The sequence below is a fragment of the Aulonocara stuartgranti genome (genome assembly GCF_965226115.1).
Source record: "Aulonocara stuartgranti genome assembly, chromosome: 3".
In the NCBI taxonomy this organism is placed as follows: Eukaryota; Metazoa; Chordata; class Actinopteri; order Cichliformes; family Cichlidae; genus Aulonocara; species Aulonocara stuartgranti.
The window spans coordinates 61,160,889-61,172,906 of NC_138941.1; the positions used below are offsets into that span (position 1 = coordinate 61,160,889).

Consider the following 12,018-nt stretch of genomic DNA (forward strand, 5'->3'; position numbering starts at 1 on the left):
GAAGAGATTGCGTTCTGTTTTGACAAGTTTTACAACCCTGGGAATAAAGGCGACTGCATCATAGGGAGCTCACCTGACAAAAGGAGAGCAGTTCTTTCTATAGTTCAAGCAGATTCTTTTCTTGAACGTTGGATTAGAAATAAAACACAAACAATTCAGAACAGTTTGAGATGCAGTGTGCAAATAATCATGCCGATCCGCAGTTTAACGGTGAGTCCTGCTCTGTATCACAAAGCCTGAAGGGTGTGCCTAAAATTAATAGTTTCAATCAACACTGAAAACAAACATAAAATGAAAAATGTTTCTTTTTATTTTTTATTTTTTAAAGGGACATTGTAGACTAATTAACATGAGTATGTAAGATGCAGCCGTACAGGCTAGTTTTCACCTGAAGGGTGAAGGAAAACCAAAGATGCAAAGGCATCTAAGCGTAGACAGGAGACAGGACCAACGCATGTGAATGGTAAAAGTAATGCATAATCATAACCAAACAAACTAAACATCAAAAGCAACTATTAAAGATTGAAAACAGAGGCACTTTAAGACAATACAGACCATGAAAACAGAGACTTGCATGGATATCACTTCAGTATATGACAACATGTTGGATTATGATCGTGTTTGTTTAAAAATCACTTTTTCTGCTATTTTTGTTGCTAGCAGAAGGATTGGTCTGATGATTGGTTATATAATCACCTGATTTAAAAACATGTGTGATGACTGTAGTTTTTATAGCATATGGAAACACTCCATTATGAAATTCAAAATGTTTTAGCAATGCAGCTCAACAGGCCCAATGTTAATGTTGTGAACCTGAGCTTTTCTAAACACTTTCAGATGAAACTTCTTCACAGTGACTGAATCTTTCCTGTTAACCTGTTTACAGATGATCTTAAACCTATTCAACTTTGGGACAGAAGCAGCTCTGAGTTTGGAAGCACATGGCACTGGTTTAGTGGCGGTGAGTCTGTGTGTATATGAACAATAACACTTTGACGTAATATGTTAAATACTTTATATTTAATGCCAACATTTGTGTCTGTTTTCAGCTTGATGTCAGTTCTTTCTGCTCTGTGATTATAACATTAGCTGTGTTTGTTTCTGTTTAGCTCCAAACTCGGGTCAGTGATGTCGTAATCGACACATTAGCGGTTAATAACGTTCTTAACAAGTATCATAATTATACCATAGATATCAGTGGATGCAGACACTCAGGTTAGTGAATCTTAAACTCCTACCGTGACTTTGGGATTATGTAATTCTGAAAGATTTGATTGTTACTGTTTTATTTGCACTTACAGTTGGAAAACTGTTGAACTAAAGTGAAGCCTCTATCTCTTCCCAGGTACTGTGTATAAACCTGGTACTGTGGTCAACTCTGACCCACAAATCTGCTCCAATGTCACCTGTTCTGAGACTGCAACCCTCCAGACCTCTGGTTGTGGTCCATTGGAGTATTGTCAAGGCAACGGCATGTAAATATTTTCTCTTCATATTTTGTTACTAAAAGGTTCTACAGTGAAATAACTTAAGAAATAGAGGGTCCCCTGCGGTAACCTTCTTTGGCAGCAACTCATGGTGATGTTTGTGGTTGGTTGCCTTTGTTAGCTGCAGGTTGGCCTCCACCTGCACTGTGACCGGCCCCACTGTCATCGACGTCCACGGCCATATGAACTCCATCCAGGATCGCTGTGCATACTCTCTGTTCTCGACTCCGTTACTCCCAGATTTCCTTGTTCTGGGGAACTTCAGGGACAGACGTCGTAAAGATGTGAGCTTTTTGGACAGTGTGACGCTGCGTGTGGACGGGCATGACATTCACCTGGAACAAGGTGGGAGAGTTCAGGTAAGCGACCTACAGCCACAGTTCATGTGTCAGAGTGGAGTCTGATCCAAAGTCCTCCCTCATCCTCTGCTGAACTCAGTGGTTGTTGCTGTGAAATCAGCCTGTTTGTGTGTTTGACATGTTTCACTCAGTGTTTCCACCACTTTGTCTCTGCTGTGATGCAGCTGGACGACTCCACACTGACCCTCAGCAGCTCATCTCAGCTGGTTCACGGTGTGCAGCTCTCTAAGGACCAAACTGGAGTCACTGCCGAACTCACCAAACTCAGCATCTCTGTCTTCTTTGATGGCGACACCGCACAGATCGTCTTAAAAGGTACAGAAAATAAAGTTTAACTCATGTAATGTAAACTGTAAACTGTGCTGTTATTTATTCTTCTGTGTTTGTCCAGTTTGAATATTGATGCTGATCTGACTCATTCTGTCCTGATCCTGTGCAGGACCTGCTGGTTCATCTGTGGAGGGTCTGTGTGGAAACTCCAGCAGGTCTCTGAGTGACCTGAGGCTCTCTGAGTACAGCTCCACCAGGTAAGACCGCATCACAAGCTCAGAGTCCCTCTGACTGCTGCTGCTGATGTTGCAGATATTCTGTTTTTATAAAGGAGCCTGAACTTTGTTGTTTGTCGCCCCCTAGCTGTGAGATGCAGTACAGTGAGCCTGCTGACAGCACGATCAACTGCACCAGTGTGACTGAACGGTGAGCAGACTGATCCACAAGGCAGGATCTGTTTACCCTTTGACGTAATAAAAAACATGTGTGTTGATCTGTCTTGTAAATTACATGGTACATCACATGTGACTGTAGCATAGATGGAAGATAAACACAACTGATTACAGATTATTATTTTATTGTCTTCAATTTTGTTTCTCTATCTGTGGTACAGCTGTAATCTCCTGAAGGAGGCGCCCTTCTCCTCCTGTAACACTGACATCGACCCAGAGCCCTACATAACCGCCTGCACCGACACTTTGTGTAAATATCCTGCGGTGAGCGGACTCAACTGTCAGTTCCTGAAGGCCTACGCCAGAGCCTGCAGTCAACACAACCACGCTCTGGATGGCTGGACATCAAAGACCGGCTGCTGTAAGATGTTAATAAGACCTTAATAAGACGTCAGATTGTCACTGATTTCTAGAATCGATTCAATTCTGATTCGATTTGATTTGAATCGGGGAAATTTGGCCTCAGACAGTCAGAAATATTATAATTCAGATCATGCATCGGTACATTTCTATATTTTTATATCTATAAAAAGAAAGCTGACACTTGCGAGACTTTATCAAATATTGAAGATACTTATTATCTAGACGGAGGAATAATCACACGTGGGGCATCGGCTTTCATGGGAACATTCACACCAAAAGGTGACTTTGTTTATTGAACTCTCGCGTATACTCCGCAGCATAACAGGAAGCATCCTTTCAAAATAAAATCACAACAGATGACAATGAGGGCATACCTATTAACTAGCTCAACAAAACTGTTCTTGAAGTAGACTGAGAGAGAGAGAGAGAGAGAGAGAGCTGTGCATGAAGTGTGATTGTATCGTGGTGGAAGCAAAACAGCAAAAGTCAGAGGAAATTCACGTCGATGTTTATCAAATGTGAAGCGTAGTTTGCTGCTTCTTTTGCTGCTGGTTCAGTGAATTTTGGTTGGAGAGAGAAACCTGCAGCTTCGGAATCTAGCGCAAAAAAGCGTGGACCCGCTGAAACATCAGAATCAGCGAGCTGTCGGCTTTCAGCCCCAGTCCGTGCCGTCGGGTGAGAAAGGCAACATCTCACTGATTCTGATCCTGATCCGCGGGTCCGCGCTTTGTGTTTACGTCTTTGTGCAGAATCCGTGTACCTGCTCTCATTTACTGTTTTAGCTGTTTGGTGGTTGTTGAAATTTTGTGAGGTTTAACCTGAGATTCTGGCTTTTTGGGCAAAATAAATTTAGATTAAAAAATCGATTCAGGATTTTAATGAATCGATATCACGTTATCCAAGCTAGAATCGATTTTAATCGATAAATCACTAATCAAAACCCACCCCTATTAATAAGCTCTCCTTTGTTAAAGAACTGAACTGTGGATTTTTAGAGCTCCCATGTTTTCAGGATAATAGATGAGTGTGTTCCTCTGTAGCCTCTGAGGCCTTCTGTCAGGACAGGACCTGCAGCGATCACGAGTTCTGTGGTGAGAAGACGGTCAGTGGTGACACTCGCTGCTTTTGTCGGGCCATTTTTGCCTCCAAGTACCAAGAAAACAACTCTTTGGGTACGACAGCTGTGACATCACCATGACAACAGGGCTGAATAATGTAGGAAAGCTTCTAACTGTGATTTTTCTGACTGATATTGTGACGTTCAGGTGATGCAACGGTCTGCAAGGAGAACTCTGCTTCACTAACTCTGGTCGGTTGTCTCCTGGAGGACAAAGACATCAATTACTCTGCTTTACAGCTCAACGACCCGACCTGCAGGGGTCGGGTGGACAAGCTCACCCACATGGTGACCTTCAGCTTCAACAGCAGCAAGAGATGTGGGACGGTGGTCACGGTGGGTTTCATCTCCTGCTGTTTAAGCTTTGATCTCTGTGAATTCTAAAATTTTTGGTCATCTGAAGTTTATACCAGTCAGTCAACATCTTAAACAGTATCAGATGTTAAAGATGAAACAATGAAGAACTTGCTTAGTATCTGATTATGTGACCCTGCAGACCAACAACAGCTACATCATCTATAAGAACACCATCAGGAGCCAGAATTACTCTGACGTCATCACTCGCAAAGACCAAGTCCAGATCGACTTCTCCTGTGTTTACAGTCAGCCAAGCATCCACACTGCAACCTTCAGAATCAGAGACTGGTTTGTAGTGGCTGCTAGGTATTGTTTGAATATTTGTTAAAATGTGGGCATTGCTAACAGTGCAAGTATTTTAAGATGTTGGGATTAGGGCTGCTCGATTATGGCAAAAATGATAATCACGATTATTTTCACTGAAATTGAGATCTCGATTATTTGACGATATTTATTTAACCCTTACGACCTACTATAGAACCAAGTCCGCCAGAGCTTATATTATTTTTTTACATGTTGTAGTGCCATTTGTGGGAGCATTTCAAGTTGCTATACAACTATTATAGCCCATATTTTAATAATATGTATGCATTAAGTCCATAGTAACTACATTAATTGCAAAAAAGTGCAATAAACTACAAAAAAATTGAAAATCATTTTTGTTTTTTTTACATATATTTCTACTTGGAGAAATTTAAGAGGTTTATCCCTCAAAACTTTAAATACAAAAAGTTGCAAAAAATAGTTTACAACAACAGGAAATTTATTTTGAGTGTCTTCATAGTTTTATTTTGGAGATACACCAATTTTTATATACTGCAGGAAAAATGAAAAAACAATCCTATGATGCAAATTTGCAAAGAAAACAGCATGTGCATGAAAATAAACTATTTCCAGCAGTGCAATTCGAGTTCTAAGCATCCCAGAAACTATTCAGAAAAGTCAAACATGACTTATAAAAACACCAGTGTAGGCTTTTAAGGCCTACAAGTAAAAAAAACTACATTTCCGCGAAAATGACGTCATTTCCGGTTTCGGGCAGGAAATGGCGGACATGCGATAGTTCACGCTGACGTCTGTTTCACTGTGGGAAGTGTTACGAACAGCTGATCGGATCGGCAAAGCGTGTTTCTGGAATATTATGTTTTTGTTCCTGCAAGAGCTTTTTATGCAATTTTTGCAAAGCTTTATGTGGAAGGAAACCGTGACCGATGACAAGCTGATGGCATAAGATGTAAGTACAACTCCTCTGGTTTCATATGCAAAAAAAACTTATTGCGCTAGCTTACACGGCTCAGGGTTCTTCAGGGATTTAAAAATAGTTACACAAAACGGAGCGTGCTGCTCTGACCGGATTTAAAGGGTTAACAATGACTTTAAAAAATAATATAAAATAGTGTGCAACACCACTGAAGTTTGTTCTTCTTTTTTTTTTTTACCTCTCTTTTCAACCAACGGCAGTCACTCTCCTCTCCAAATAACTTCTGCTTAGCTTTCCGAGCTTCCCTCGTGTCCTCTTAATCAGCGGTCTCCACCCTTTTTTGCGCCACGGACCGGTTTATGCCCGACAATATTTTCACGGACCAGCCTTTAAGGGTAAATGAGGGAGGGGCTAATAATCGGCTCAGTCATTTTTAATGATCGTTGAAAGCCCAGATCGTAATTGTGATTAAAATTCGATTAATTGAGCAGCCCTAGTTGGGATTGTTGTTAACAACAGTGTAAATGTGTGCATTCTGCAGGTCCGTTGCACAGCGCATCACATCTGGAGCTTGGAATTACACTCTGACTATCAAGGCCTACACTGATGCCGGCCGCACACAACTTGTGGAGTGGAACAGTGAATTGCAGTTGAACGAGAAAATCTGGATGGTGTTGAAGACCGATGGCTTGGATGGAAGCATGGTCAGTGTGGTGACCGACTCCTGCTGGGCAACTGACAAGGCATCACCCACCAGCAGTCCAAGACATGATCTGATCATTAACGGGTGAGAGAAACTCAGAGGTGGTGGTTGCTCGCTGCTGCTCAGAGATTAATTCAACTCCTTTTGATCACTATTATGGACTCCTGAACAAAGTTTATTTTCCTGCTTATGATCAGCTGTGCAAACCCTGCTGACCCGACGGTGCAGGTGGAGGAAAACGGACTGGCAACCTCCACTTACTTCTCCTTCAACATGTTCCGGTTCACTGGGGGCTCTAGTGACATCTTCCTTCACTGCCAACTCCACCTGTGTCCCAAACAGGGGAACAACTGCATCCCGGTACGCAAATGTTCATAGAAAGATATACCAAATCTGGCCATCTTTTCTGATTTCATGAGACATTGCTCTGCACATAGACATTTCTCTTCAGTGTGCAAATGTTCAAGCACTGAAGCGCATTATTTACTGTTCCTTATCCATAGTGTCTTTTGCTATTGATGTCCAAATAGCTTCTAGATGTCCACAGAGAATTGGTTTGCATAAAACGAGCTGTCTTTGAATACATTAAATCTCAAATCTGCTCAACAGAACTGAAGTCTGACCTTTCGCTTCGCCATTTCATCAGGTCCAGAACGTCACATTCTTTTTTCTTGGTCAAATAGTGTCTGCACAGCTTTGACTTATGATTGGGGTCAATGTCTTGTTGGTATATGAACCCACGACTAATCAGCTCCGGTCCAGAAGAGACTCCATAATGCACTAAAATGTTGTGGTAGACTTTCTTGTCCATGACACCATAGATTTTTTTTTCCTAATTTGCCCGAGCTGTTAGATATGGGTGCAGTGCATCAAGCATTAACCCTTTAAAGGCGGTCGGAGCAGCAACGCTCCGTTTTGCGTAACTATTTTTAAATCCCTGTAGAACCGGAACCATGTAAGCTAGCACAATAATTTTGTTTTGCATATGAAACCGGAGGGGTTGTACTTACATCTTATGCCATCAGCTTGTGCTAGGTCACGGTTTCCTTCCACATATAGCTTTGCAAAAATTGCATAAAAAGTGCTTGCAGGAACAAAAATGTAATACACTTTGCCAATCCGATCAGCTTTTCGTAACACTTCCTACACTGAAATAGACGTCAGCGCGAACGATCGCATGTCCGCCATTACCTGCCCGAAACCGGAAGTGACGTCATTTTCGCGGAAAATGTAGTTTTTTACTTGTAGGCCTTAAAAGCCTATACTGGTGTTTTTAAAAGTCATGTTTGACTTTATGCTTTTCTGAATAGTTTCTGTGATGCTTAGAACTCAAATTGCGCTGCTTTAAATAGTTTATTTTGATGCACATGCTGTTTTCTTTGCAAATTTGCATTATAGGATTGTTTTTCAATTTTTCTGCAGTATATAAAAATTGGTGTATCTCAAAAATAAAACTATGAAGACACTCAAATTAAATTTCCTGTGGTTGTAAACTATTTTTGCAACTTTTTTGTATTTAAAGTTTTGAGGGATAAACCTCTTAAATTTCTCCAAGTAGAAATATATGTAAAAAAACAAAACAAAAACGATGTTCAATTTTTCTGTAGTTTATTGCACTTTTTTGCAATTTATGTGGTTAATATGGATTTAATGCATAAATATTATTAAAATTTGGGCTATAACAGTTGTATTGATGTATAGCAACTTGAAATGCTCCCAAAAATGGCACTACAGCATGTAAAAATATAAAGTAAGCTTTGGCGGCCTTGGTTCTATGGTAGGTCTTAAAGGGTTAAAAGGTTCTTCAGCTTTTGAAAATGCTGTTTCTGATGCTGTTCATTGTTATCACCGGAATTCATCATTTTTAAAAGATGAATCGACCCATATATAATAGATGCTGATCGACTTTCAGAGACTACTATCATCAGATTCAATAAAAATGTTATAATTGGAGGGTTTTGACACAAAAGATGAAATGTTTGCTGTCAGTGGCTTCAGTCCTAAATGAATGGATCACTCTTGGTTTTGTAAAGCCTGGACTTTGTCTTTAACTTCCAGACGTGTAACACACCTGCTCGGGTACGCAGATCTGCCAGTTTGACATATGAACCTGAAGCTCCAGCCTTCATCAGCGTGTCCTGGACTTATTAGGTAAGGTACAATCGGCTTTTGTGATTTACCATCATATATGTTATGTGGTGATTGCTGAAGAGAACAGTGAAGTTTAAGTAAGAAATTCAGAAAGAGGAAAAATGCCTGAGGAAACCTCACTGGTGGAGGTGGAAAGAGACATTACAGATATGTTAGCAATTTTTACTGGAGTTAAGTTTTCTGCCCACCTAAACTGATGGGTTTGTATTTCCAACTTTGCCTGATAAGCTGTTGAGTGAATAAAATGTCCTAGTTTATACAGTGGTTCAAAAAGGTGTTTCCCCCCTTCCTGATTTGCTATTTCCTTTGTAGATTTGTCACACTTAAATGTTTCAGATCATCAAAAGAATTTAAATTTAAAATTTTAAGAGGAAAAAACCTACATGGCCCTGTGTGAAAAAGTGATCGCTCCCTTAAACCTTATAACTGGTCGGGCCAAACTTAGCAACAACAGCTGAAACGAAGCGTTTACCATAAATGGCAGTCTGTCTTGTACAGTGCTGTGAATGAATTTCGGCCCGCTCATTTTTGCAGAATTGTTGTAATTTAGCCACATTGGAGGATTTTCAAGCCTAAACCACCTTTTTGAGGTCATGCTACAGCATCTCAATCAGATTCAGGTCAGGAATTTGACTTTGGCCACTCCAAAGTTTTCATTTTGTTTTTCTTAAGCCATTGAGGTGGACTTGCTGTTGTGCTTTGGATGATTGTCCTCCTGCAGAACCCAAGTGAGAATATACGGCCATCTGTTCGTGATCTCAGCTTGAGGTCAAGAATCGTTCTTTTGTGACCTCCTGGATGAGTTGCTGATGCACTCTTGCAGTAATTTTGGTAGGCTGGCCTGTGAAAGTTCATCACTGTTCGAGGTTTTGTCCATATGTGGATAATGGCTCTCACCGTGGTTCACTGAAGTCCCAAAACCTTACAAATGGCCTTCTAACCCTTTCCAGACTGAGAGATGTCACCTACTTTGTTTATCAGCCGTTTCTTTGGATCGTGGTATGTTGTTTTGCTTTTTGAGATCTCTTAGCTTGCTTCAGTTTGTTAGAAAATTTCTATTTAATTACAAATACTTTTTCATACAGGGCCATGTTATCTTTGTCTAATATTTAAATTTGTTTGATGATCTGAAACACTTAAGAGTGACAAATACACAAAAAATAGGAAATTAGGAAGGGGGCAAACACTTTTTCACACCACTGTACGTCACCTGACAGTCCAGCATCAGGGCAGAGGTCATCCTCAAACACAGATGATTCCAACAGAAGAACTGGGATATGATTTGTGAAAAGGAGCCAAGGTCTGTGACAGAAAGAACAGCAGTCACAGTTTACTCTGGTTGTCTTCTCAGGTGGTTTCCACGGTGACTTTGATGGACTGACTGACCAACCGAGTGCTGACCTAATGTGACAGTGTTCGCAGAGACAAGAGACATGCTGCTTTTATCCATCTCCTTTATACTTGTACTATTTCTGCTAAAGGATGGAAAAATAAAGCGTGTGGTAACCAGTCTGTGTTTTTCCAGAATTTCATTACTTCTACTTTTTGGCTCTGAAACTGTTCAGCTTGAACTCCAGTCTTTTCAGCTTTAATGAATATTTCCTGCAATACATTCAGAGGCTTTGAAAAGCTGACGGGCTTAGAAAAATGAAAAGATGTGCACTAATATTAGTGTTACAGACACCACCCATTCATTCCACATTTAAACATACAGTTGTGGTCAGATGTTTATACACACTCATCATGAATGTCATGGTAATTTGTTTTTTTTAAATAATTTATTGGAACTGACCTTTTTCGATGGTGGAATGATGGTATAGCATACATCTTTAATTACTTTAAAAAATAAGAGCTGGGTGCTCAAGTTTGAATTTATTTGGAATTTTCTCTAATTCACACAGGGTCGAAAACTATGCATAAAGACTTAAATATATACTTACATCCTCACTAGTATTTGGTTAAATGTCTCAGAAGGTTTGACCTCAACCAAACACTTTTGGTATCCATCAACAAGCTTCTGGCATAATTCAGGCTGGATAATTGACCATTCATCATGGCAGAATTGGTAGAGTTTATTTCAATTGGTTAGTTTCCTCGCAAAGACCTGGCTTAGCTAATGTGAGCTAATGTGCTTTATCCATTTGAATCGAGTTTTCGTTCGTGTTTGGGATCGTTGTCAAGTAAAAAAAAAAGGAGAGTCCTGTATTATTGCATCCACATTGTGTAATGTACCAGTAGCAATAGTGTAAAAGCAGCCCCAGAGCATGACGCTACCACCATGCTTGACGGCCGCTGCAGTGCTACTCCTCCAAACACACCACCTGTCATTTTGGCCAAATAGTTCAACCTTTGTCTAATAATAATAATAATGGATTGTATTTATATAGCGCTTTTCGACACCCTCATAGCGCTTTACAATTCCACTATTCATTCACTCACACACTGGTGGAGGCAAGCTACAGTTGTAGCCACAGCTGCCCTGGGGCAGACTGACAGAAGTGAGACTGCCATATCACGCCATCAGCCCCTCTGGCCAACACCAGTAGGCAGTAGGTAAAGTGTCTTGTCCATCGAACCGGCAACCTTCCGGTTACATAGATGAGCTTCCCAACCCGCCGCCCCGGTCGTCTAGTCTCATCATAAAGATGTTCTGCAGAATGCATTTGGCTTGTCCATATGAGCAGCTACAAATTTCAGTGGAGTTTGAAGGTGTTATTTTTGGAGTAGGAGTTTGTTTCTTGGTCAGCACCCTCTCATTCCGTGGCAATTTAAAACTGACTTTGCTATCGACGTTGATGCTGGTGTTCCAGAAGTTTCCTGTTCATGGCAGGCTTGAGCCTGGGGGATCCCTGAACATCCTGACCAATTTCCTCTCATCTGATAGTGACAGTTTGGCTCTTCTTTCAGTCCTTAGCAATGAGACATCCAAATAACTTGTACTTAGATGAAACTGCTTGAACTGATGATCTTGGAATCTGCAGTTGCTTAGAAATGGCTCCAACAGACCTTCCCAACTCATGTTAATCTACAGTTCTCCTTCTTATATCTTCACTTAGGCTTTCCCATTACAAGCATTGGTCAATCCAGTGAGGGTTGTTTAACAAATTCTTTTTATCCGGGCAATGAGAAACTACCATTTGCAGCCCACATTTTTTTCTCTTTTATTTTCAGGTGCTTACTGTAAGAACCATGTAGAACCTTCAGCGTCAAGATGTGTGAATAGATATTATATAGAACACACAGGGAGTGGGCAGAAGTTTTAACACTGATGTCCCTCTTCTAGCCAACATGCAGGACAGTTTATATGGCTAAAATATATTTTTGTAGCAGGCTGTAAATATCTTTATTTCTGTTGTAAAGTTTGACATTTTGCGTCTGTGGGAACTGACTCACTTTTGGTCACTTTTAGAACCAGTCTGAAGTGGATATTAGAGAAACTGCAGTGTTCAGTGCTTTAACATTAGCTTTATTTGTTAGCCCCAGAGGTTGATTTTCCATAATGCAGCTTGGCATGCTGCAATATTAACATACACCAGGTTACTGACAACCCTTTTTCGA

General features: G+C 40.6%; 1 protein-coding gene across 1 annotated transcript; it reads left to right on the top strand.

The window, feature by feature from the left end:
• Window positions 1-941: 941 nt before the first annotated feature.
• Window positions 942-9,969, top strand: LOC309703164 (alpha-tectorin-like; the record flags this gene model as incomplete). The annotated part of the gene is made up of 15 exons (XM_082527873.1): window positions 942-950; window positions 1,110-1,215; window positions 1,346-1,475; window positions 1,609-1,846; window positions 2,011-2,161; window positions 2,286-2,373; window positions 2,480-2,542; window positions 2,730-2,929; window positions 3,972-4,103; window positions 4,197-4,384; window positions 4,545-4,693; window positions 6,148-6,393; window positions 6,507-6,669; window positions 8,368-8,460; window positions 9,812-9,969. The coding sequence occupies 14 exons, from the start codon at window positions 942-944 to the stop codon at window positions 8,458-8,460; spliced, it is 1,956 nt and encodes a 651-aa protein (XP_082383999.1). The 3' UTR covers window positions 9,812-9,969.
• Between the last annotated feature and the right edge of the window lie 2,049 nt (window positions 9,970-12,018).